This window comes from Papio anubis, chromosome 6 (assembly GCF_008728515.1).
Source record: "Papio anubis isolate 15944 chromosome 6, Panubis1.0, whole genome shotgun sequence".
In the NCBI taxonomy this organism is placed as follows: domain Eukaryota; kingdom Metazoa; phylum Chordata; class Mammalia; order Primates; family Cercopithecidae; genus Papio; species Papio anubis.
The window spans coordinates 146,626,627-146,653,715 of record NC_044981.1 but is presented as its reverse complement, the minus strand read 5'-3'; the positions used below and the strand labels follow the sequence as shown (position 1 = coordinate 146,653,715).

General features: G+C 39.1%; 2 protein-coding genes across 2 annotated transcripts in view; one reads left to right on the top strand and one right to left on the bottom strand.

Moving 5' to 3' along the window:
• Nucleotides 1–1,971: 1,971 nt before the first annotated feature.
• The window catches only part of TRAPPC3L (trafficking protein particle complex 3 like), a 47,130-nt gene continuing 22,012 nt past the window's right edge, over nt 1,972–27,089 (bottom strand). The window contains exons 4-5 of the mRNA XM_031667615.1: nt 6,354–6,539; nt 1,972–2,954 (exon numbers count right to left, since the gene is read on the bottom strand). Coding sequence (XP_031523475.1) covers nt 2,835–2,954; nt 6,354–6,539 — 306 coding nt within the window. The 3' untranslated portion in view covers nt 1,972–2,834. The remainder of the gene's footprint in view (nt 2,955–6,353; nt 6,540–27,089) is intronic.
• CALHM5 (calcium homeostasis modulator family member 5) lies at nt 17,485–25,964 on the top strand. The gene is made up of 2 exons (XM_003898274.5): nt 17,485–18,517; nt 21,872–25,964. The coding sequence occupies exons 1-2, from the start codon at nt 17,831–17,833 to the stop codon at nt 22,259–22,261; spliced, it is 1,077 nt and encodes a 358-aa protein (XP_003898323.3). The 5' UTR covers nt 17,485–17,830; the 3' UTR covers nt 22,262–25,964.

The window sequence follows — 27,089 nt, the reverse complement described above, 5'->3', positions numbered from 1 at the left end:
TTTCAGGATAGTTAGTTGGGTGCTGATTTAAGAGAGAGGGCCTTAGGCATGAATATCTTGGGTTCCTGGGAGAAATGCATATATTATAAATGAGAAAGAGGCAACTAAGCAGAAGATGGAAAAAATCCTAAAAAGAAGCTTTAGGATAGATTGTAGGCAAGAATTCTTATGGAGGTATCAGTTTAAAATACATGACATTGTGATACCCCTTCTAATGTCAGATATCTTCTTCCAGATTCTACTCCTGGTCTTCTGTGGAGCAGGCTTGAAGGTTCTTCCATTGATGCCTCAACTGTGTGCCAATGACCCTATTTCCTTTATGCCTATTGTAATGTCCTTTTGAAGAGATAGTTGAGTAAGTGGAGAACAAACAATTTCCCTACAGTGTTCTAAAGTCCAAAAATGTAGAATTTCAGTGATCATTTATATCGTTTAAACCCACTGATACAGTTTTAGACCTTTATTGCATCCAATGTCCTGATTTTAAAGGGGTGGGGAAAGAGAGAGAGAGAGAGAGAGAAAGAGAGAGCGATGGAGAGATTATGTGCCTTGCCCAGGATCAGTCACTACTCAGGATCAGCTGAAGCCCCTAGAAACAGAACTTGACAGGGACTCGGAATAGGCTCCTGAATCCTAGTTGACGTCTATTACTAACATATCACTTATACCAGTTTTATTCATTTTGATTATTTTTTAATTTTTATTTTTTGTGGGTACACAGTAGGTATATATATTTATGGGGTACATGAGATGTTTTCATACAGGCATACAATGTATAACAATCACATCGGGTAAATGGGGTATCTATTACCTCAAGCATTTATCTTTTCTGTCACAAACAATCCATTTATAATCTTAATTATTATTAAATGTACAAAAAGTTATTATCAACTGTACTCACCCTGTTGTGCTGTCAAATACTTGATCTTATTCATTCTTGTACTTTTTTTTTTTAAGACAGGGTCTCACTCTATTGCCCAGACTGGAGGGTAGTGGCACAATCATGGCTCACTGCAGCCTCAACCTCCTGGCCTTAATCAATCCTCCCACCTCAGCCTCCCGAGTAGCTGGGACCACAGGTATGCACAAGTATGCAAAAAAAAAAAAAAAATATATATATATATATATATGTGTGTGTGTGTGTGTGTGTGTGTGTATGACCTAAGCTGGTCTCAAACTCCTGAGCTCAAGCAATCCTCCCACTTTGGCTTCCCAAAGTGCAGAGATTACAGCCTTGTGCCACCATGCCTGGCCCAGATCTTATTCATTCTATCTAACTAGATTTTTGTACCCATTAACCATCTCCACTTCTCTTGAAACTACCCTTTCCAGCCTCTGATATCCATCATTTTACTCTATATCTTCATGAGTCCACTGTTTTAATTTTTAGCTCCTACAAATAAGTGAGAACATTCTAAGTCTGTCTTTCTGTCCTGACATATTTCATTGAACATAATGACCTCTAGTTCCACCCATGTTGTTGCAAATGACAGGATCTCATTCTTCTTTATGGCCGAATAGTACTCCATTGTGTATATGCACCACATTTTCTTTATTCATTCATCTATTGAAGGACACTTAGATTTCTTCTAAATCTTGGCCATTGTGAATAGTGCTGCAATAAACATGGGAGTGCAGATATCTCTTAGATATACTGATTTCCTTTATTTTGGGTATGTACCCAGCAGTGGGATTGCTGGATCATATGATCATTCTATTTTTTGTTTTTTGAGGAACCTCCAAACCGTTCTCCATAGTGGTTATACTAATTTACATTCCCACCAACAGTGTACCAGAGTTCCCTCTTCTCCACGTCTTTGCAAGCATTCACTGTTGCCTGTTTTGGATGAAAGTCACTTTTAACTAAGGTGAGATAATATCTCATTATAGTTTTGATTTGCATTTCTCTGATGACCAATGATGTGGAGCACCTTTTCATATATCTGTTTGCCATTTGTATGTCTTCTTTTGAGAAATGTCTATTCAGATCTTTTGCCCATTTTTAACTGGATTATTAATTTTTTCCTATGGAGTTGTTTGAACTTCTTATATATTCTGGTTATTAATAACACAAGGGTGTCAGATATGTAGTTTACAAATATTTTCTCCAATTCTGTAGGATAGTATCACACCAATCATAACTTGTACTTGTGAGTTATCTGCAGAGCCCAGTAGATTCTGGGCTGCCTTGTAGGCTGCCCTTGTGTGCCAATGGTCTGGTGAAGATTACAGTGTATTTAATTCAGTACATATGAATTTTAAATGTGTTCTGGTCACAGAGAAAACATTCTGTGGAAGATTTTTTAGGGGATTAAAATGATAGTAGAAATTCTAAATTAATAAGCTTTGGGGTAAGAAAGTATTTTCAAAGAATATTATTTATCCTTTATTTAAGAGGTTTCCTGGCCTGACCATCAAGCAATATTTTATGAGAAAAGGAAGGAATTTGGTTAATATCAGCTATATTAAAACTAAATAAAATAAATTAAAATTAAATGCTATTTAAAATGTTTCAAAATTATCATTGAATAAATAGCTTGACTTGGTGATTACAAATCAAGGGTAGCATCAGGAGGCTAAAGCTATAAGCCAAGCTAATACATGAGAAAATCACATTATATGAAATTTTGTGGACATGAGATTGAAAATATGTGATCTATAAGCAAAAGAAAAAAAAAAAACTTTAAATTTTTGTGCCCTGCATTTCAAATTTCTGGGTGATTTATAAGCCTTTCAAAGTTTATGCTATTAAGCAATTCAAAATTTCTATGTCTATACATATTTAGCTAATATTAACTCAACTAGCCATCCTGTGGCATTTTCCGTGCTATTCTTCATTTCTTCCGTCTATATTTTTTCTCGTCTCGCTTTTTTAGAAATGTTATTCCTATTTCTGTCACACTGTCACCTTTTAGTCTGTCTTGCAAGAATGTAACATCAGCAGCCAAATGAACCTAGGAAAGAAGAAAAATACAGGTCTGTGTCATTTAATTAAAAAACAAAAAACTAAATTTTTCTCAGTCTTTTGTCAGCTTTCTTTACGTTCCTTAAGAAATGATTTTTTAAAAAGCTTGTTCGTGGATAAAGGGCCCTTTACTGAGTGTCCTCCAGAGATGGTACAGCTGTGTGTCAGCTCTGTGGTGTGACTCTGCAAAGAGAAGGGTGGTCCAGGCCAACTAGGATGACTGGGACACCCAGACTCTGCCAAGCTTAGCTCACTGTGCAAGGCTGAATTATGGATCCATCTTTAGAAGAACACAAATTCCCTGCTCAAAGATAGCCTTGACCCAGTGTGCTTAGTCAGCAGAATTTCCAAGAATAAATGGATTCCTAAATGATTGCTCTCAAACAGATTTGCCATAAATCATTCTGTCATTAGCTAGATAACATAACCACTTATCCTAACAACATTTAGCAGTCAGTTATGGTTTGAAGACTTTGAGAATAATATCAATTAAATGAATTATAGATATAAAATTGAAGACTGAAATTACAGACATGAATATTTGATACTCAGGCCTTCTTTTTCTCTGTAAGGTATTTCCCATTTCCCAGGCACTGAAGTAAGCAGGGCTTACTTCTTTATTCATTAACATGTGTCCACATAAGAGCAGCATGATATTGCTGACCTACCCTCAATAGTGTATTCAGAGTTATTTTGCTTTATTGGGAAAAATAAGATAAATAAGTAAAAGCACCAAGTAAAAGCAAATAATATGTGAAAAATGCCCACGTGTAGCAGGAAATTAATTGATATTTATTGAATCTTACCTGACTCACTCCCCTCTCTCACTAAGAATTCCTTAGCTAGTCAGCCTCAATTTGTTAAACCCTTAGTGTACCAAATTATCTGACTCATACTGGGCCCGGCCTTGCAATGCCTACCATTTAACAGAAGGACGTAGACTGCACTTGGAAATACAGAAGCAAAATTCATCCTCAACTTTTTCTTCCATAAGATTTTTTAAGTCTTTGTCAAAATTTAACCAAAAATAAATTAAATTAACAGGGAGACAATGTTGAAGCTATTTGGATATTTGGGGACACATGAGGTCTGATGCCAGCTGTCATTCAGCAAATATAATCAACTGTTATCTATGAAAGTAGAAGACATTCTTTTCCTATTTTTGACTTGGTTTTATGGTTTCTCCCTTTGCCCATAAATGCTCAGAATGCTTTCCCACCCCTTCCTTGATCTCATGGCCACCGACTATAGGACAAGTCTAAAAAGATGCTAGGGTGGAAGCATGGAGAATCTGTATGAACAATACATTGTTTCTATTGTTTTATGCTTTTGGATTACTTGTTATTCTGTTTTCCCCTAATTATCACAAATAATTTAAAATTACATGCATGCCTCATTATTAGGTAGCTCAACACATGGCAAGACTTTGGTTGCTATCTGGTCCCACCATTCTTAATAGCTAAGCTTCTGGGAAAATGAGACTTTGATGACTGTCATCTCTTCCTAAGCTGTCGTTGGCTCACCAATCTTTGACAAATTGTCTTCTTTCCCTCCACTTTCCCAAAGGAGCTTTTACCAAGGCCCTCGTGGATCTTTTGGTTCCTAAATGTTGTGAATATTTTTCAGGTCTAGTTTAACTTACACTCTCTGCTGTACTTGTTCTTATTAATCACTCTGTCTTCTTGAAATGCTCTCCTCCCTTGTTTCTATGACTTCTTCTTTTCCTCCCTCTGATTTCTCTTTCTTAGTATCCTTTTTCAGCCTTTGTGCTCTCTATTGAACCTACTTATTATATTTTATTGCTTCCTACGGTTCTGTTACTCCCTTTTCTTCTTGCTCTACAGACTCTGTCTAGGCATTCTTTTCCAATTCTAATGCTTCTTCAATCCATGTCTCTCTGTGAACTCCTGACAGGGATAAACAACAGTTTGCTGGATAGCCTCACTTGCATGTGTTAAACACCTCAACTCCAGCAGGCTCAAAATTGAACTCCTCACTTTGTCTCTACCAAGCCCAGATATACTCCTCTTGGTTTTGCTCCTCTTGGTTTAATAGCACAACCATCTCTACAGGTTGCTCAGAAACTTACAAATCATTCTTGAATCTTTTTCTCAATTTCGTTCCTTTCAGTCAGTTCATAACCTAGCCTTATCTGTTCCATCTTTTTGATGTTGTTCAAATGGTCTTCCTCTCCCTATTCCTGCTGTCAAGGCTTTGTTCTGGTTTTACCTGAGGTTACCATCATAACTTCCAAAGTGCCCTCATCCTTTCCTTCAGCATTGTGCCCTCTGATATACTTTCATTTGGTTGATAAGCAAATGAAATTCCTAAAACACAAGTTTCAAAATATTATTCCACTGTTTTTAAACCTATATTGATTTCTGTTGCTTCCAATGTAAAAATCTGAATTTCCAAGCTTGTCATATGAACTCCTTTTCTTAAAATCAGTCTTCTGTAAAGAATTTAAGCCTTCTTTCTCATGACAATCTGTCTCTCAATTTATATGTCAGTCATACTGAACTAATTCAAGTTCCTTGTTCCTTGATTGAAACATTCTTTTTGTACCTTTGGACATGCTGATTCTTCTACCTATTGTATTATTTTCTCCTGCTCCTCTTACCCAAGGCTTTTATCTAACTCCTATTTTTCTTTCAAAAGCCAGTTTAGAGTTTTCTTAGGAAGTCTAGGAAGTTTTTCCTGCCACAGGTTCTCTCATAGCCTTAATTATACTTATTTGTGCATCTGACTTCTCCATTAGAAAGATTCTTTAAAGGCAGCAACTATGTCTTGTTCATCTGTGTATACTTAGTGCCTGACACGTAGCAGATACTAATAACTGTTTTAGTTAAACCAATTAATAATTCAGGTGTAAAATCCAGCCTCCAAAATGACCAATGATCCCTACCTTCTGTTATTCACACCCTCAGGTAACCCACTCCTCCATGGCACCAGGGTTGGCCGCATAAGTGGCCATGTTGTGATTAGATGTACAAAGAGGTCCATGTGGCCAGGAACCTCATGAAGCCTCCTGCCAACTGCCAGCAAGGCACTGGGGGTGTGTGAGTGAGCTTGGAAGTAGATTCTCCAGCCTCAGTCAAGTTGCCAGAGGTTGCAGCCCTGGCCAGCAGCTTGACTGCACGTGTATTAAGCCATGAAAGACTCTGAGTGACAACAACCTAGCTAAGCTGCTCCCAGATTTCTGATCCTCAGAAACTGTGTGAGAAAATAAATGTTTGTTTTTATAGCTGCTACATTTTGGGGGTACTTTGTAACACGTTATTAGATAACTAATGTACCCAGCAAAATGAATTATGCATATTGGTTATCTTATTTTAGTCTTAGAAGGACTAAGAGATTCTTCATTCATTCTTCACTTATTCAACTTTACCATTTCCAAGGCACCTCTGATAATCCCACACAGCAAGTTGCAGTAGCACAGAGAAGATCGTCCAGCAGGGAGCTCTTCCACAAACTCCACCAGAGGATTCTTGTCTAGAATCAGGGAAAATTCATTTCTGCTTGAATTGTTACAGGTCACACTTGGTGTAATTCCCAGATACATCTTGAAAGCAACCTGATAAGAAGAAAACAAAATTACTAAAACTTGGTCTAGAACAAATAACTATTAGCAGACTAAACAAATACCCTGGTCTAGGCATTGCAGCACAATGGTTAAGTACATGGAGTCTATAGTCAGGAAATATGGCTTCACCCTTAGCTTTGCAATTTATTGATCCTATGCTGTGAAATTTTAAAATATTTTTACTTGTGAATCACTTCCAAGATTTTTGAATAGGAACAGCTCCGGTCTACAGCTTCCAGTGAGATCAACAGAGAAGACAGGTGATTTCCAACTGAGATACCTGGTTCATCTCACTGGGACTGGTTGGACAGTGGGTGCAGCCCATGGAGAGCGAGCCAAATCAGGGCAGGGCATCGTCTCACATGGGAAGCTCAAGGGGTCAGGGGATTTCCCTTTCCTAGCCAAGGGAAGCCATGAGTGACTGTACTTGGAGGAACGGTACACTTTTGCCCAAATACTGCACTTTTCTCGTGGTCTTCACATCCGGCAGAACAGGAGATTCCCTCCCTCAGGAGATTCCCTCCCTCAGGAGATTCCCTCCAAAGCCTGTGCCTAGCTTGGCAGGTCCCACGCCCACGGAGCCTTGCTCGCTGCTAGCACAGCAGACTGAGATTGACCTGGGATGCTGAAACTTGGTGGGGAGAGGGGTGTCCACCACTGCTGAGGCTTGAGTAGGCAGTTCTATGCTCACAGTGTAAACAAAGAAGCAGGGAAGCTCTAACTGGGTGGAGCCCACCACAGGTCAGCAAGGCCTACTGCCTTCCTAGATTCCACCTCTGGGGGCAGGGCATATCTGAACAAAAGGCAGAAGACAACTTCTGCAGACTTAAACGTCCCTGCCTGACAGCTCTGAAGAGAGCAGTGGTTCTCCCAGCATGGTGTTCGAGCACCAATAACAGAGAGACTGCCTTCTCAAGTGGGTCCCTGACCCCCATGTAGCCTGACTGGGAGACACCTCCCTGTAGGAGCTGACAGACACCTCATACAGGCAGGTGCCCCTCTGGGACGAAGCTTCCAGAACAAGGATCAGACAACAATATTTGCTGTTCTGCAGCCTCTGCTGGTGATACCCAGGCAAACAGAGTCTGGAGTGGACCTCCAGAAAACTCCAACAGACCTGCAGCTGAGGGGCCTGTCTGTTAGAAGGAAAACTAACAAACAGAAAGGAATAGCATCAACATCAACAAAAAGGACATCCACACCAAAACCCCATCCATAGGTCACCAACATCAAAGACCAAAGATAGATAAAACCACAAACATGGGGAGAAACCAGAGCGGAAAAGCCAAAAATCCCAAAAACCAGAACACCTCCTCCTCCAAAGGACCACAACTCTTCACCAGCAGAGGAACAAAACTGGAGATGGAGAATGAGTCTGACAAGTTGACAGAAGTAGGCTTCAGAGGTCAGTAATAACAAACTTCTCCGAGCTAAAGGAGCATGTTCTAACCCATTGCAAGGAAGCTAAAAACCTTGAAAAAGGTTTACACAAATGGCTAACTAGAATAACCAGTGTAGAGAAGCACTTTAATGAGCTGATGGAGCTGAAAACCATAGTACAAGACCTTCATGAAGCACACACAAGTTTCAGTAGCCGATTGGATCAAGTGGAAAAAAGGATATCAGTGACTGAAGATCAAATTAATGAAATAAAGTGAGAAGGCAAGATTAGAGAAAAAAAGAGTGAAAAGAAATGAACAAAGTCTCCAAGAAATATGGGACTATGTAAAAAGACCAAATCTACATTTGATCAGTGTACCTGAAAGTGATGGGGAGAATGGAACCAAGTTAGAAAACCCTCTTCCGCATATTATCCAGGAGAACTTCCCCAATCTAGCAAGGCAGGCCAATATCCAAATTCAAGAAATACAAAGAACACCACAAAGATACTCCTTGAGAAGAACAACCCTAAGACACATAATTCTCAGATTCACCAAGGTTAAAACGAAGGAAAAAATGTTGAGGACAGCCAGAGAAAAAGGTTGGGTTACCCACAAAAGGAAGCCCATCAGACTAACAAAGGATCTCTCTGCAGAAACTCTACAAGCCAGAAGAGAGTGGGAGCCAATATTCAACATTCTTAAAGAAAAGGATTTTCAACATAGAATTTCATATCCAACCAAATGAAGCTTCATAAGTGGAGGAAAAATAAAATCCTTTTCAGACAAGCAAATGCTGAGAGATTTTGTCACCACCAGGCCTGCCTTACAAGAGCTCCTGAAGGAAGCACTAGACATGGAAAGGAAAAACCAGTACCAGCCACTGCAAAAATATGCCAAATTGTAAAGACCATTGACACTATGAAGAAACTGCATCAACTACTGGGCAAAATAACCATCTAGCATCATAATGACAGGATCAAATTCACACATAACAATATTAACCTTAAATGTAAATGGGCTAAATGCCCCAATTAAAAGACACAGACTGGCAAATTGGATAGAGAGTCAAGACCCTTCACCTGGGTGTGATGGCTCACGCCTGTAGTCCCAGAACTTTGGGAGGCCAAGGCAGGTGAATCACGAGGTCAGGAGATCAAGACCATCCTGGCTAACATGGCGAAATCCCGTCTCTACTAAAAATACCAAAAAATTAGCTGGGCATGGTGGCGGGCACCTGTAGTCCCAGTTACTCAGGAGGCTGAGGCAGGAGAATGGCGTGAACCCAGGAGGCGTAGCTTGCAGTGAGCCGAGATCACACCACTGCACTCCAGCCTGGCCGACAGAGCGAGAATTCGTCTCAAAAAAAAAAAAAAAAAAAAGAGTCAAGACCCATCAGTGTGCTGTATATAGGAGACCCATCTCACATGCAAAGACACACAGAGGCTCAAAATAAAGGGATGGAGGAAGACCTACCAAGCAAATGGAAAGAAAAAAAAAATAGCAGGGGTCACAATCCTGATTTCTGATAAAACACACTTTAAACCAACAAAGATCAAAGGAGACAAAGAAGGCCATTACATAATGGTAAAGGGATCAATTCAACAAGAAGAGCTAATGATCCTAAATATATATGCACCCAATACAGGAGCATCCAGATTCATAAATCAAGTCCTTAGAGACCTACAAAGAGACTTAGACTCCCACACAATAATAATGGAAGACTTTAACACCCCACTGTCAATCTTAGACACATCAATGAGACAGAAAATTAACAAGGATATCCAGGACTTGAACTCAGCTTTGGACCTAGCAGACATAATAGACATCTACAGAACTCTCCACCCCAAATCAATAGAATATACATTCTTCTCAGCACCACATTGCACTTATTCCAAAATTGACCACATAGTTGGAAGTAAAGCACTCCTCAGCAAATGTAAAAGAACAGAAATTATAACAAACTGTCTCTCAAACCACAGTGCAATCAAATTAGAACTCAGGAGCAAAAAACTCACTCAAAACTGCACAACTACATGGAAACTGAGCAACGTGTTCCAATGACTACTGTGTAAATAATGAAATGAAGGCAGAAATAAAGATGTTCTTAGAAACCAACGATAACAAAGACACAATGTACCAGAACCTCTGGCATACATTTAAAGCAGTGTGTAGAGGGAAATTTATAGCACTAAATGCCCACAAGAGAAAGCAGGAAACATCTAAAATCAGCACCCTAACATTACAATTTAAAGAACTAGAAAAGCAAGAGCAAACAAAGTCAAAAGCTAGCAGAAGATAAGAAATAACTAAGATCAGAGCAGTACTGAAGGAGATTGACACACAGACACACACACACACACACACAGACACACACACACACACACACAGACCCTTCAAAAAATCAATGAATCTAGGAACTGGTTTTTTGAAAAGATCAACAAAATAGATCTACCACTAGCAAGACTAATAAACAAGAAAAGAGAGAATCATCAAATAGACACAATAAAAAATGATAAAGGGGAATATCACCACCGATCCCACAGAAATACAAACTACCATCAGAGAATACTATAAACACCTCTACACAAATAAACTAGAAAATCTAGAAGAAATGGATAAATTCCTGGACGCATACACCCTCCCAAGACTAAACCAGGAAGCAACTGAATCTCTGAATAGACCAATAAAAGGTTCTGAAATTGAGGCAATAATTAATAGCCTACCAACCAAAAAAGTCCAGGACCAGATGGACTCACAGCCAAATTCTACACAGAGGTATGAAAAGAAGCTGGTACTATTCCTTCTGAAACTATTCCAATCAACTGAAAAAGAGGGAATCCTCCCTAACTCATTTTATGAGGCCAGTATCATCCTGATATCAAAGCCTGGCAGAGACACAACATAAAAGAGAATTTTAGGCCAATATCCCTGATGAACATCAATACAAAAATCCTCAATAAAATACTGGCAAATCAAATCCAGCAGCACAGCAAAAAGCTTATCCACCACCACCAAGTCGGCTTCATCCTTGGAATGCAGGGCTGGTTCAACATATGTAATCCATCACATAAACAGAACCAAAGACAAAAACCATGTGATTATCTCAATAGATGCAGAAAAGGCCTTTGAAAAAATTCAAAAGCCCTTCATGCTACAAACTCGATAAACTAGGTATTGATGGGACGTATTTCAAAATAATAAGGGCTATTTATGATAAACCCACACCCAATATCATATTGAATGGGCAGAAATGAGAAGATTCCCTTTGAAAATCGGCACAAGATAAGGATGCCCTCTCTCACCACTCCTATTCAACATAGTATTGGAAGTTCTGGCCAGGGCAATCAGGCAGGAGAAAGAAAGAAAGAGTATTCAGTTAGGAAAAGAGGAAGTCAAATTGTCCCTATTTGCAGATGACATGATTGTATATTTAGAAAACCCCATCATCTCAGCCCAAAATCTCCTTAAGCTGATAAGCAACTTCAGCAAAGTCTCAGGATACAAAATCAATGTGCAAAAATCACCAGCATTCTTATACACCAATAACAGACAGAGAGCCAAATCATGAGTGAACTCCCATTCACAATTCCTACAAAGAGAATAAAATACCTAGGAATATAACTTACAAGGGATGTGAAGGACCTCTTCAAGGAGAACTGCAAACCACTGCTCAAGTAAATAAGAGAGGACACAAACAAATGGAAAAACATTCCATGCTCATGAATAGAAAGAATCAACATAATGAAAATGGCCAAACTGCCCAAGGTAATTTATAGATTCAGTGCTATCCCCATCAAGCTACCACCTTCTTTGTTCAAAGAATTGGAAAAAACTACTTTAAATTTCATATGGAACCCAAGAAGAGCCCACATAGCCAAGACAATCCTAAGCAAAAAGAACAAAGCTGGAGGCATCACGCTACTTGACTTCAAACTATACTATGAGGTTACAGTAACCAAAAGAGCATGGTACTGGTACCAAAACAGATATATAGACAAACGGAACAGAACAGAGGTCTCAGAAATAACACCACACATGGACAATCATCTGATCTTTGACAAACCTGACAAAAACAAGCAGTGGGGAAAGGATTCCCTATTTAATAAATGGTGTTGGGAAAACTGGCTAACCATATGTAGAAAGCTGAAACTGGATCCCTTCCTTATACCTTATACAAAAACTAACTCAAGATGGATTAACGACTTAAGTGTAAAACCTAAAACCATGAAAATCCTAGAAGAAAACCTAGGCAATATCATTCACGACATAGGCATGGGCAAAGACTTCATGACTATAACACCAAAAGCAATGGCAACAAAAGCCAAAATAAACAAGTGGGATCTAATTAAACTAAAGAGTTTCTGCACAGCAAAAGAAACTATCATCAGAGTGAGCATGCAACCTACAGAATGGGAGAAAATTTTTTCAATCTACCCAACTGACAAAGAGCTAATATCCAGAATCTACGAAGAACTTAAATAAATTTACAAGGAAAAAAAAAGCCATCAAAAAGTGGGCAAAGGATATGAACAGAGACTTCTCAAAAGAAGATATTTATGCAGCCAACAGACATATGACAAAATGCCCATCATCACTGTTCATCAGAGAATTGCAAATCAAAACCACAATGAAATACCCTCTCATGCCAGTTAGAATGGCAATCATTAAAAAATCAGGAAACAACAGATGCTGGAGAGGACGTGGAGAAATAGGAACACTTTTACACTGTTGGTGGGAGTGTAAATTAGTTCAACAATTGTGGAAGACAGTGTGGCGTTTCCTCAATGATCTAGAACCAGAAATACCATTTGACCCAGCAATCCCATTACTGGGTATATACCCAAAGGATTATAAATCATGCTACTATAAAGACACATGCACATATATGTTTATTATGGCGCTATTCACAAGAGCAAAGACTTGGAATCAACCCAAATGTCCATCAATAATAGACTGGATAAAGAAAATGTGGCACATATACACCATGGAATACCATGCAACCATCAAAAAGGATGAGTTCATGTCCTCTGCAGGTACATGGGTGAAGCTGGAAACCATCATTCTCAGCAAGATATAACAAGGACAGACAACCAAACACCACATGTTCTCACTCATAAGTGGGAGTTGAACAATGAGAACACATGGACACAGGGAGGGGGACATCACACAATGGGGCCTGTCAGGGGCTGGGGGCTGGGGGAGGGATAGCGTTAGGAGAAATACCTAATGTAAATGACGAGGTGATGGGTGCACCAAACCATCATGGCACATGTATACCTGTGAGACAAACCTGCATGTTGTGCACATGTACCCTAGAACTTAAAGTATAAAAATAAATAAATAAAAATACTATTTTTACTTGTATAGAATATTGTAAGAGGCTAATTTTCTGTGGAAATAATATGGTTTATAAAAAATTACACTAAAGCATTATTTTCAAAAAACTTTTAAAAAGATATATATCCTTTCAGGGAGTAAGAAATTAAAATACTACTAATCATCAACATATCAGCTGATATTTGTCACACTGATACTAGCAAAGTATAAAACCCTGGATTAGAAGGGACCCAGGACACATTTGCCACAACAGTATGGTGACAGTCAAAGCAGAGGATGCTAGGGGCAGATTAGACCCAAGAATACATTTTGGGAAGTGGAGGGAACAATTTTGGATTGCTGGCTGTTATCTGTGGTCTCAGTTACCTGTGGTCAACATAATTTGAAAATATTCGATAGAAAATTCTAGAATAAATAATTCATAAGTTTTAAATTGTGCTTCTGAGCAGTGTGATGAAACCTCTCACTGTCCCCACTCCATACTGCCCAGAACATGAATCATCCCTTTGTCCAGTGTATTCATGCTGTTTATGGTATGACCTGCCCATGGGTCACTTGTTAACTGCCTCAGTTAGCAGATTTTAGAAAAACATAATATATACAGGTTTGGTACTATCTGCAGTTTGGGGGTCTTGGTTGCAGGTATCCCCTGTGGGTCTTGGTTGCAGATATCCCTTAATGGAGGTCTTGGTAGCAGGTATCCCCTGTAGGTAATAGGGGACTACTCTACTATCGAAGACAAGTCTCTAAGGAGCAAGTGGTAGTGACGGGAGGTGCATAAATGAATTATAAAGTAACTTCGCAAAAAGGTCTGCTGTTTTACGTTGCTTGAAGAATTTTACAATGTGGAAATGGAAGAAACTTGCAGACTGTGTCTTTTAAGGCCTTAGTTTCACAAATAAGTAAACTGGTGTTCAGATAAGCCAAATGACACTGCCAAGACCATGCTATAACTTAATTCCTTGGCTCCTAGTCCAAGGCAATTTCTTTTCACAAAGCACACAGGCCTGCACTTTGAAGTTTATTAATGAAATTTCAAGTGCAGAAATTAATTAATTTTTAAAATTAAGAGCTGTGTAGGAAAGAAATGGAAGCAATTTTCTTAAATTACTTATAATCAGAAGGACTAAGAGATTCCTTATTCATTCTTCATTTATTCAACAGACACTTCTTGAGCACTGCCATTCTGGCATAGTACCTGGCACACAGTGGGAGTTCAGTAGCCATTTGCAAGACAAAATTATAGAATGGGCATCTATTGACTGAATGTTTGTCAGGCAGACAAGACTGGGGGTCTGGAGGGAAGTGACAAAGACATTCTAGGTAGTGGGAACATGTCATGAGCATAAAATACCATGATGGGGTTCAGGGAAGCTCTACATATATCAACTTGTGAGCAGTTGTGAGCCCCAAAGGTGTGAACTGGCTAAAGCAGAATTAAATTTCAGTTTTAGAGGGATCCTTTTCTTGTCAGCATAGAGGATGGATTTAGGGTTATGGATGGGTGTGAGCATGAGATCAAGGGCAGAGATACTAATCAAAAAGTTACTATTATAGCCTAGGAAAGAAATTATGAGGACTCCTCATTTTGACTTTCCTTCAAAACTCAAACTCTCCCTAAACTTTCCCAACTAAAATGCACATATCTCAAATCCTAAAATTTGACCTCTAACATTAGTCAGTTTAGGAAGATAGAAAATGAAAGGGCGAAAGTTGAAGCATTCTCCCTAAGAAGTGGAACAGACAGGGATGCCTACTTTCACCACTTCTATTCAACATAGTGCTATTAATAGAAATCCCATCCAAAGCAATCAGGAAAGAAAAGAAATAAAGGGCATCCAAATTAGAAAAGAGGAAGTCAAACGATCTCCATTTGTCAGTATAATCATGTATCTAGAAAACCCTAAAGACTCCTCCAAAAGACTACTAGACTTGATAAATGAATTTACTAAAGTCTTAGTTTACAAAACTCAGGTACCCAAATCATTAGCCCTGCTATACACCAACAACAACCAACCAAAGAGTCAAATCAAGAACTCAATCCCTTTTATAACAGTTGCAAAAAAAAAAAAAAAAAAAACAACAACAACAACCCACCGAGGAATAGACTTAATCAAAGAGGTGAAAGATCTCTATAAGGAGAACTATAAAATGCAGCTGAAAGAAGTCATAGGTGACACAAACACAGGGAAATATATACCATGCTCCTGGATTGGAAGAATCAATATTGTGAAAATAAGCATACTTCCCAAAGCAATCTACAGATTCATTGCAATTCCTATCAAAATACCAACATCATTTTTCACAGAATTAGAAAAAAAAATCCTAAAATTTATATTGAACCATAAAGAGAGACCCAACAGCAAAATCAATACTAAGCCAAAAGAATAAATCTGGAGGCATCACATTACCTGACTTCAAATTATACTACAAAGGTGTAGTTATCAAAACAGCATAGTAGTGGTACAAAGGTAGATACATAGACCAATGGAACAGAATAGAGAACCCAGAACCAATAGATCTTTGACAAAGCATACAAAAACATAAACTTGGGAAAGGACACTGTATCCATTAAAAGGTGCTTGGAAAACAGGATAGCAACATGTAGAAGAATGAAACTGGATCCCTGTTGCTCACCATATACAAAAATCAAGATGAATCAAAGACTTATATCTAAGATGTGAAATCATAAAATTCTAGAAGGAAACCTAATAAAAACTCTTCTGGACATTGGCCTAGGCAAAGAATTTATGACTAAGACCCAAAAAGCAAATGCAACAAAACCAAAAATAAATAAATGGGACCTAATTAGACTAAAAAGCTTCTGCACAGCAAAGAAAATGAACATCAGGGTAAACAGGCATCCCACAAAGTGGGAGAAGATATTTGTAACCTATGCATCTGACAAAGGACTAATATCTAGTATCTACAAGGAACTCAAACAAATCAGCAAGAAAAAAACAAATAATTCCATCAAAAAGTGGGCAAATGACATCAGTAGACATTTCACAAAAGAAGACACACAAATGGCCAACAAACATATGAAAAAATGCTCAACATCACTAGTCATCAGGGAAATGTAAACTAAAACCACAATGAGATACCACCTTATCCCAGTAATAATGGCTGTTACTAAAAAGGCAAAAACAATAGATATTGGTATGAATTTTGTGAAAACAGAATTCTGGTAGAATGCTGGTAGGAATGTAAATTAGTACAACCTCTATAAAAAACAGTATGGAGATTTCTTTCTTTCCTTCTATTTATTTATTCATGAGACAGGGTCTTGCTCTGTCACCCAGACTGGAATGCAGTGGCATGATTTGGCTCACCACAACCTCAGCCTCCTAGGCTCAAGCAATCCTCCCATCTCTGCCTCTCAAGTAGCTGGGACTACAGGTGCGTGCCACCAAGCCTGGCTAATTTTTTGGGGTTTTTTTTTGTAGAGATGGAGATTCACCATGTTGCCTAGGCTGGTCTCGAACTCCTGGGCTCAAGCAATGCACCTGCCTCGGCCTCCCAAAATGCTGAGATTACAGGCATGAACCACCGCACTTTTCTTTAGTTCTTAAAGAAAGAACTTTAAGTACTAAAAGTAGATCTATTATTCAATCCAGCAATCTCACTACTGGGTATCTACCCAAAGAAAAAGAAGTCATTATATATTAAAAGAAAAAAAAAAAAAAAACCTGCACATGTATATTTATTGCAACACAATTCACAATTGCAAAGATATGAAACCAATCTAAGTAACCATCAACTGATGAATAAAGAAAATGTGGTGTATATACACCATAGAATACTACTCAGTCATAAAAAAGAATGGAAGAATGTCTTTTGCAGCAACTTGATGGAGCTAGAAGCTGTTATTCCAAGCAAAGTAACTTGGAAATGGAAAACCAAAAACTGTAGTTCTCACTTATAAGTGGGAGTTAAGCTGTGGGTACATAAAGGCATATGGAGTGATATAATGGATTTTGGAGACTCAGAAAGAGGGAGAGTGGAATTGGGGTGAGGGATAAAATAATACATATTGGGTACACATACATATCTGGTGATGGGTGCACTAAAATCTCAGAATTCAGCACTCTCTCTCTCTCTCTCTCTATATATATATATATATACACACACACACAAAAAAAAAACTCATCCATGGAACCAAAACCCACTTGTACCCCAAAAGCTATTGAGATATATATATATATATAATTTTCATATGTATTTATATATGTGAAAAAGAAAGCAAATCCCTGTCTTCCAAATCTCAAGTCATAGCAAGAGGAAAAAAATTCAAGGTTTGCAGATTTGATTTGTCTCCTGATCAATCGGCTGAAACTCCTTTCTGTTAATGTTGATTCCTTACACTGGAAAATTCCTAGACTATTATTTGTATGAGTGAGAATTTCTTTTCTGACTTTCAATCCAAGCCACATGGAAAGAATGTAAAAATGGAGCCTGTGCACTTTGAATTTATTCTCCGCCTTTAGGCTGCAGTATCACAGCCCTATTTCCACCAGTAGGAGGCATTATCTAAACATGTTGAGAAACAGTCACTCCTAAGGAATGACACTGTTTCCTTATCTGGCTCAATTCAGTCTGAGAAGAAGGACTGTTGTTTCTGATGAAGAAAGAGCTCCACCCTCAGCCACTGCCACAGCTGCTCTGCCAATAACAAAGGCACAGCATTTTCCCTCTTTGTGCATCTCCAACATGGATGCTTTTCAGGGCATTTTAAAATTCTTCCTTAATCAGAAAACTGTTATTGGCTACAGCTTCATGGCTCTGCTGACCGTGGGAAGTGAGCGTCTCTTTTCTGTTGTGGCTTTTAAGTGCCCCTGCAGCACTGAGAATATGACCTATGGGCTGGTTTTCCTCTTTGCTCCTGCCTGGGTGTTACTGATCCTGGGATTCTTTCTGAACAATAGGTCATGGAGACTCTTCACAGGCTGCTGTGTGAATCCCAGGAAAATCTTTCCCAGAGGCCACAGCTGCCGTTTCTTCTACGTCCTCGGCCAGATCACTCTGAGCTCATTGGTGGCTCCAGTGATGTGGCTTTCTGTGGCTCTGCTCAATGGAACTTTCTATGAATGTGCCATAAGCGGGACGAGAAGTTCGGGACTCCTGGAGCTGATTTGCAAGGGTAAGCCCAAAGAGTGCTGGGAAGAACTTCACAAAGTTTCTTGTGGCAAAACTAGCATGCTACCTACCATCAATGAAGAACTGAAACTGTCCCTTCAGGCCCAGTCTCAGGTAAGAAAACACAAACTCGCCGTTTTCTCTCAGCATGAGCTTGAAGTATTCTCTCTGTCCTCCTTTCAGCCAGGGCTGAGTCTGTGTCCTGTAGAATATGTTGAAACTAAATGGAAACTGAAACCTGATGCAGCATTGAGACTATCTCGGGAAAAGCTTTTGAAAGGCTGGATGGTTCAGTAAAGTTGCTGAATGGATTATCTCTTTTCCGGTTCTGAAAAGAAAATATCCACTGGATTGTTCATATGTAAATAGTAAATACTTAAGTACTTTAAAACATTCTCTCTGGGTTGACTTTGTAAATAAATAATGTCTAACACTAAATCATAAATTGAGTGTTAATGGCAGAGCTGTAATTGGAAATTACTGCCTTCTATCAATTATTTATATTCAAGTTCGTTTCTCAAACACACACATATATTATTCATCTATTAAAATGTAGCTGAATGAAATGAGTTAATACTTTTCAAAGTTGCGTGTAATATAATTAGTGTAGAGAGTCTGTTGAATGATTTCTGGCAACCGCTGTCTCTGTGTATAAATATTACCAAGATTGAGAAGAATTTCCCTTGTAAAGTAGGAATCAGCAGTGTTTAAATAGCCTCTGTGAAAAAGTGACCGTACTCTCTAGGGAGATTATGTTTTATACTCTTTGTGCTATACAGCTAAAGAGGTTCTTAATTACTTCAGAAGCTCAAGATTGGGGCATTGTTTTATGTAACAGAAGGAAATCATATCTTTACCTAATTGATGCAGGGAAGTAGCCTGTCATTCCTCCAGGCACATGAACACAAATCCAGATGTACAGCCTTAGGAAGGACTGACCTCCCATTTATAGGTAGTAAGAATTGCATTCCCAAAAGCAAAACAAGCGGTAAGAGTTGATAAGCAGATCCACAAATTGTCAGGAATGCTATCTGTTTCAGAATAAAGGCACTGAAATAGCATTTTTCAACAAGGATTTGCCTTGGTAACAACACATCAAGGCAAAGTCTGTTTTTAAAATCATATACTCCAAAACTGGTTGGCAGTAAAGTCATACTCTTCATAAATTGGTAAGTCAAAAAATTCTCCAAAACAAAATCTTTTCTTTAATGCATAAAGCACATCTTAGATAAAACATATCAGGCTCCCAAATGTCTTGTGTCTTTTACTGAAGAGGGGTATAACTTACAACTCTTATGATAGAATGATTGATTTATGGTTCTGTCCTCAGGCACCAGGCTCCATTCAGTCAGTGCCAGGCCCAAACACCTATCATTATGTGAGCTTCTCCGCTCTAAACACAGGCACTAGGAAACCATGCACATCATGTCATAGCTTAGACTGAGCACACTGACCTGCTGATTCTTCATCAGAATGAGAAGGACCTGGGGCTGATTCCTGTGGGAAGATGCATAAGGAATGTGGGCAAGAGGAGTTGTATCAACAGCAGGTGCTGAATACAGAGGTTCAGATAGGCAGGAGGCAACATATAGTCCAGACCAATAATAGTTGGACATGTGCCTGGAGGTGGAAAAGAACATTCATCCATGGGTGGGGCAGATAAACAAAAAATCTAGCTGGGTGACTCTCTATTCTTAAGGAAGACAGAATGGAGTAGTGGAAAGAGCTCAGTCTTGGAATTGTCTGGCCTTGGGTTTGTATGCTGACGCTATCAATCACCAGCTATGTGACCTAGAACTAGTGGTTCGACCTCTTTGAGTCCCAGTTTTCTCATAGTTGGTGGTAATATCACCTACTTTGGAGAGTTGTTGGAAGATTTTGAGATGATAGACATAAATGGGCATAAAGTTTCTGGTACACAGTAGGTGTTCCAAGTCAATGAGGAAAACTGCCAGGATTTGGGGGAGGACATATGCGAAATAAGACACTATTGAGGGCTGCTATGGAAGCATCCACCATGCTCTAATTTGACTCTGGGTACTGTGAATTGAGGGGAAGCATTGGTCAATGCAAAGGTCATGTGAAAGGGAGAAGGGGACCTGAAGCTGATGGAATAGTTTATAACTCAGCTGAAACTGGATGAGATGGCGTACAGAAGCCTCAGCTGTGGAAAAAGAGGAAGATAGACAATGAAGGAAAGAGGAAGATACAAGGTAGCCAACCACAAGCCATTCAAGGACTTTCACATGATGGTAGTTGTGCCTCACTCATTAATTATAAGTACAGAAAGATATTATGAATTCATTAACACAATTACATAAGTGTATATACATTTGAAGAATAGTAGCATATAGTATTAGCTAAAACTTAATGAATACATGTGTCCAGCATGATTTCATTAGGTCCACCAAATTACCCTTCAAGGTGAGTAACCCCCATTTCACAAGTGAAGAAACTGAGATACAAGAATATGCACAGTAAGGGGAAAGTTTAGATTTAAACCTGAGTAGTGCCAGTCCAGAGTTGGCATTGGTGCAGAGGTTGAGACCCTTCACAGACACTCTGTATCTGAGCCAGAAGTTGGGAACCACTGATTTAAAGCTTATTTGTGGTTTTGTTATGGTCTGAATGGGTTCATTTGTAGATCATTTCTATTTTCAAATAGGCTCATATGCTAAAGAATATTAAGGATCATTTAAACTAAATGTCAAGAGACACCTTGAAAAAAATGTTAGTTTTCCAAACATAAAATTAATTCCAATTGTGAAAACATAATTAGAGCCAAAAAAGTTAGAAGATAATTTGAGCTATTTAAACTTTTGCTTTTAAGATCCAGGGGAGAAAAGCTGAACCATTTCATATTCAGGAAAGAGTTTGTTTTTTCTAATTATCAAAAATCAAGACAAATCATTTTCAAGATTTTAATGATCCTAATTTTTTCTCAGCCTTTAAATTCTTATGGCTTCAGCTTCCTGATTGTATCATCTGTCTCCCTTTTCCATGGATAGTGAGTAATGACAGAAAAAAAATCAGTCACCAGCCATGTATATACATTTATCAATGCCTAAAAATGCGTGGCTGAAGAGCTGGTCATTTGCTCAAATGACCACATTTACTTACGCACAGAATATTTTCCTCTCAGACCTAATACTATCTGAGCTTGATATCTGTAAGTCTTATGTAATCTATACTTTGTACTATTTTCCGCCTGCCTGCCTTCTGGTTATTTCTTTGCACCAGCAATGTTGGGGAGGAGAATAGAGATTAGGTAAACCCTAACTTTATTTTAAGTTTACCTAATAAATTCAAAAAGTGAGTTTAAAGTGTTTACAAATTAAGATGAATGATTTCAAATGAGGTATGCCAAAGACCATGGTAATAATTTAGCTACACACTTCTCAATAATACCACCCTAGCTCCCTAAATGACTTTGCTTTCATGTGTACTCAATATTTCTTTCTTGTTAAGATTCTAGGATGGTGCCTGATTTGTTCAGCATCTTTCTTCTCTCTGTTCACCACATGTTATGCTCGCTGCCGATCTAAAGTTAGCTACCTCCAGCTGAGTTTTTGGAAGACATATGCACAAAAGGAGAAGGAGCAGTTGGAAAACACATTTCTGGACTACGCCAACAAGCTGAGCGAGAGGAACCTGAAATGCTTTTTTGAAAACAAGAGGCCAGATCCTTTTCCCATGCCTACGTTTGCTGCCTGGGAGGCTGCTTCAGAGCTGCATTCTTTCCACCAAAGCCGGCAACACTACAGCACCCTCCACAGAGTGGTGGACAATGGTCTGGAACTTAGCCCTGAGGATGATGAGACGACAATGGTCCTTGTGGGTACTGCCCACAATGTGTAGCTCATCCACCATCACTGACTCATGGTGCTGAGTGGGAGGCTCATTCTGGGATCCTCCTAACTTATCACCAGTAACCTGTGTATTTCTGTATTTTCTTACATTTGGAGTATCTTTACAAGACAATAACACAAAGGAAACTGCTTTGAAGGTCTTAAGTGGAGCATCAGTATGTGCTCAAATTGATGCTGAAGGGTGACAAAGATACTCTTGCATTGGTGGAGAGTTGGGCTCAGTAGGCCCAAATGTTGCTCCAAGATCTAAGATTTTATCATTCAACAGAGAGACTCATGTGAGAGGGCTCATCGGTCTCTGTAAATATTGGTTGCAGAATTTAGGGGCAGAAGCAATGGCTTGTGAGTGATTAAGTTACTCTTAATACAGATTGCCTTACACAGTGGCTCCTGCAGTGTGATCAGCAGGAATCTTTGTCCTTCAAATCTATCCTTTTAAGGATGTATGAAATTCTGGAATTCATTCCCTCAGAATCTGAAGACCTCAGTTCTCAAAAATGAAAAGTTGCAAGAATATGATGCCTGAAACTGAAACTCACATGTTTTCACTGTATACTGAAAATACGCCCCTGGAAGCAGGGCTGCATCATGATTTGTGTGAGCTTTATGTACTTTTGCCTTTGTGAACCACTTCCTACATTCAAAGTAGTAGTAACAAATACATATATATATATAGAAATACATATTTATAACTGCATTGATAAATATATAACATTGATAAAAGTTATATATTTATAACTGCATTGACTAGCATTTTCTTCAGCCTAAAAGTTTATGTATTTTCTTCTGATTTTAAAAGAAATTAAAAACATTTAGTGGACCCTTACAAGTATTGTGGGTCAGGTTCTGATGAGAGCAATTTTCCAGGTTGCGAACTGCTTGCTGCCTTCTCAGTGAACTTCCATGGTGGAAAGTGCAAATCAACTCCCTTGAGCATTTTTTATAAGGCACTAATCCCATTCCTGGAGGCTCCACCTTCATGACCCAATTACTTCTCAAAGGCTCTGCTTCTTAGTACTATCAGCTTGGGGGTTAGGATTTCAACATTCTCCCCCAACATGAAATTGGGGGAGACACAAACATTCAGACTATACTAGGGTAAATTGACCCTGACTAAAGGTCTGGGGACACTGTCCAAAGCGTACTGGCATAAAACTGTATTTCATTCTTACATTTATCAGAAATAATGCAAATCTTGCATTCTACAATGTACTATATCCACGTCAGTATATACATACATATGTGTATGTGTATATGTACATAAATTCTCCTTAAATCTCTGGGAAGAATTGTGCTTAAAAAAAGAACTATGTTTTGTGCTGTGGCTCATACCTTATATCAGTGGGAGTCTATGTCTCCTAGTTTGAGAAAACTGAATATTAACTTTTTATTAACATGAAACATGGTGGCAAACTGAATCCTACAAGTATAGGACCCAGAACACATCTATGTTATTGTTGTTTACAAGAAGAAATATGTGTTTGATCTTTCTTCCTATTCCTGGTGCAGAGCTCCTAAAACCTTTGGGACCTCCCAAGTGATGTGTCTGGTAGTACGCAAATGAGATGACTGATGGTTAGTGGCTTCTGAATGGCCTCAGAATGGGGTCTGGTTGCCAGGGGAACCAACCATGTGTTTAGAGGGTTGGAACTTTCAGGCCCACTTCCAGACCTTGGGGAAGGGAGAGGGGCTGAAGGTTGAGTCGCTCACAAATGGATAATGATTTAATCAATCATGCCTAAGAATAAAGCTTCCCATAAAAATCCAAAGGACAGGGTTCAGAGAGCTTCTGCGTTGCTCAATACATGAGGGGTGGTGTGCCCATAGGGACCGTGGAAGCGCCATGCCCCTTCTGCCAAACCTGTTCCTGTGCATCTCTTCCATCTGACCATTTCTGAGTTATATTCTTTTATAATAGATGGATGAAAGTAAATAAAGCTCTTTCCTGAGATTCATTGGAACCTCTGCTTTGTAGCCATGTCAGATAGAAGATGTGAGTAACTTTGGAACCTACTGCTTGTGACTGGTGTCTGAAGTTGGGGGAGGTCTTATGGGACTGAGCCCTTAACCTGCTGGGGGTCTGCACTTAATGCCGATTAATGCCAGAATTGAATTTAAGATATCCAGTTGGTATTGGAGAATTGGCCAATTGTGTGGGAGAAATTGGCCAATTGTGTGGGAGAAAACCCATACAATTGGTGGCAAGCAGTGTTCAGTGTTGAGTGTGAATGTCAATTAAAAAAGGTTTGTGTTTTCTACATACAATATCTTTGGGAACTTGGAGGTGCAGGGTCATACGTCTGTGTGTGTATCTGGCAGGGACAGAACAGGGATTAGGGATGTGAAGGAGTAGAGTTTTCAGAATAAAGGGAGACAAAATTCAGCAAAGAATTCTCTTTCTTAATCTTTCTTGACTTGAAGTTTGTCTGCCTTTAAGTGTCTTCTGAGCTGGAAAAATACACATAGGAACCAATGCCCATGCCTCTCTTGCAGTGCTTGAGAGGCTGAAACATCAATTCTATAGAAGTAGGTTAGTTCTGAGAAACTGAGGATTGAGGAGTCATATCTGGGGCATATTTCTGCTACCCTCAACTCCAGGGACTTTCTGCACTCAGAAAGCTGACACTCATGACAATGACTGCCTCATTCAAGAAACTCCAAGCTGACTGGCAAGAAGCCGGCAGGCTGGGTACTTGGTGCTGCAGCTTCATAAGTAGCAGAGGAGCTCATCCTCCTCCTCTGGAAGAAGCCACTTAACAGGTTCTCATCCTGACTCCTGGTCCTAAATTCTTTAACAGTCCTTTACTCAGGAACAAAACAAGTCCAAGAAAACTTATCTGTCCCACGAATTGTCCTGGGAGCAGTGGAGCAAGATAGGGAGAGCAAATTGGTGTCTGCTCTTGAGTATCCTGAGGGAATGGGTATCCAGAGGCAGCAGCCTGAGCCGGCTTTGATAGCAGAGACTTTAAGATGTGTGGACCATTAGTTGTCTTTGGATGTGCTCCCTAGAGGCTGCGCCTGACACAGGGAGCTGTGTATACATGATTTGTTAAAAAGGAAATCCTCTAGGAGAAACATATTAGCAGGATACACACAAGAAAGAATGTAGTTTCAAGTGGAGTCTCAATCAATCCCACAGGAAATTCTGGGACTTCAGCCTCAGCTTGACCTATGGGGGCTCTGGAATGTCAGCTTCCTCCTGACCCAACTGTGCTCTGGGGCTTCCATTGCAGCCAAGAGTCGTTCCGGGGCAAGAGAGAGCGTTCCTCATAAAACTCCAGGTGAGGAGTCTCCATTGGTCCAAGGGTGATCTTCCAGAGGAGGTTACACCGCAGAACTGGGACACTGGCACCCTGAATTTGGATATCTAGAGAGGGCACCCAAAGGTCATACTAATGTCTGCCACAACAGTCTCTTCCAGGTCTAGAATTGAAGCATATGGAGGGGGTCCTTGGGCTAGAGTTAACCCAAGCCCAGGCTGACTCCCTTTTTATACTTCTAATTTTCCCTGAAGATCTTGTCTTCTCCCTACCACCACTACCCTATTACACAAGAGGAAAGGATTGCAGAATGCTCTTGAAAAGAATGTGATGCTTTCCCATACAAGGAATATACTCAAGGAAAAATTGCATGGCACCTAATGCTGATTCTGTCCAATTTATCCCATGAATAAATTGTGTACACATATATATGATTCTTTTGTTTTTCCTGTGCAGTTCCTTCCTTTTTTCAGGCTCAACCACTTAATTCGGCTTTAGGATACATTCAGCTTATTCATATCAAATATCAAGTGGGGAAAAAAGGTCTTTAACAAAGATTACAAAAAGACATGGCAGACAAATCACTACATAATTATATGCATTATACCTTAAAGTAATATATTGTAAAATAAATGTGTCGAAAGCAACTTTTAAAACTTTTGCATGGTTTTCTATTTGAGACCTTTAAAGCATCACTGAAAATGTATACATTTAACAAGAGAACCATGACATTATTGATTCAGATTAGTTGTTTCAAAGCCTGATGATCCACTGATTTACTCTAAAAACTGCTTAAAGCAATCTAGAAGTCATTGGGTAGCAGAAAACTGCTATCGCTTCTCACATGATATATTTCGGGTACTTCAACTATTAATTATATTATTCTATTTAGACTTTGGTGGTTCTGAATTCTCTCAGGTAATTATCTTAATTTTCTAATAGTTCCCTCTCATTTTTCTCTGTTGTACAAGCCAGGGGATATTTAACTTCCTTTGTGGGTAGTGCCTGGACTTCTCTCATTTTAGATCCCAAAATCATTAAGAAAAAGCTAAGAGGTTGGTGTGAGAGGTTTGATGGAAAGCATCTATCTGTGTTTATCAGCAGCTCTCGATGTTGGCTGCACACTGGAATCACCTGGGGGCCTTTGACAATCTCAATGTCTGGTCCCATTTCCTAAGAACCTGATGTAACTTTTCTGGGTTAGGGCCTGAACATTGAAATTTTTTTTAAAAGCTTCCTAAATGATTATAATGTGCAGTCATGGTGAAGAACTACTAATTTTGTATAGGGAGTCAGTGAAGGTGATGAGGGGCTGTGAGGTTGAAATATTGGAAATGTTATCTGGATTTCAAACAGCGGAGTATGATGAAGATTTAAAAACTGGCTCTCTGGGAAAAAAGAGACGTCCTAATATGACGTATTTGCCAATATACCATGGGTTTTCTTGGGCTGGGATAAACTTTCAGAAGTTTTACAGTGAGCTTTTTTTTTTGTTTTTTTTTTGGATTTAAATTCGTTCTAGCTAAGCAATTTTGGAGTATCTTTGGTGTACCTGGG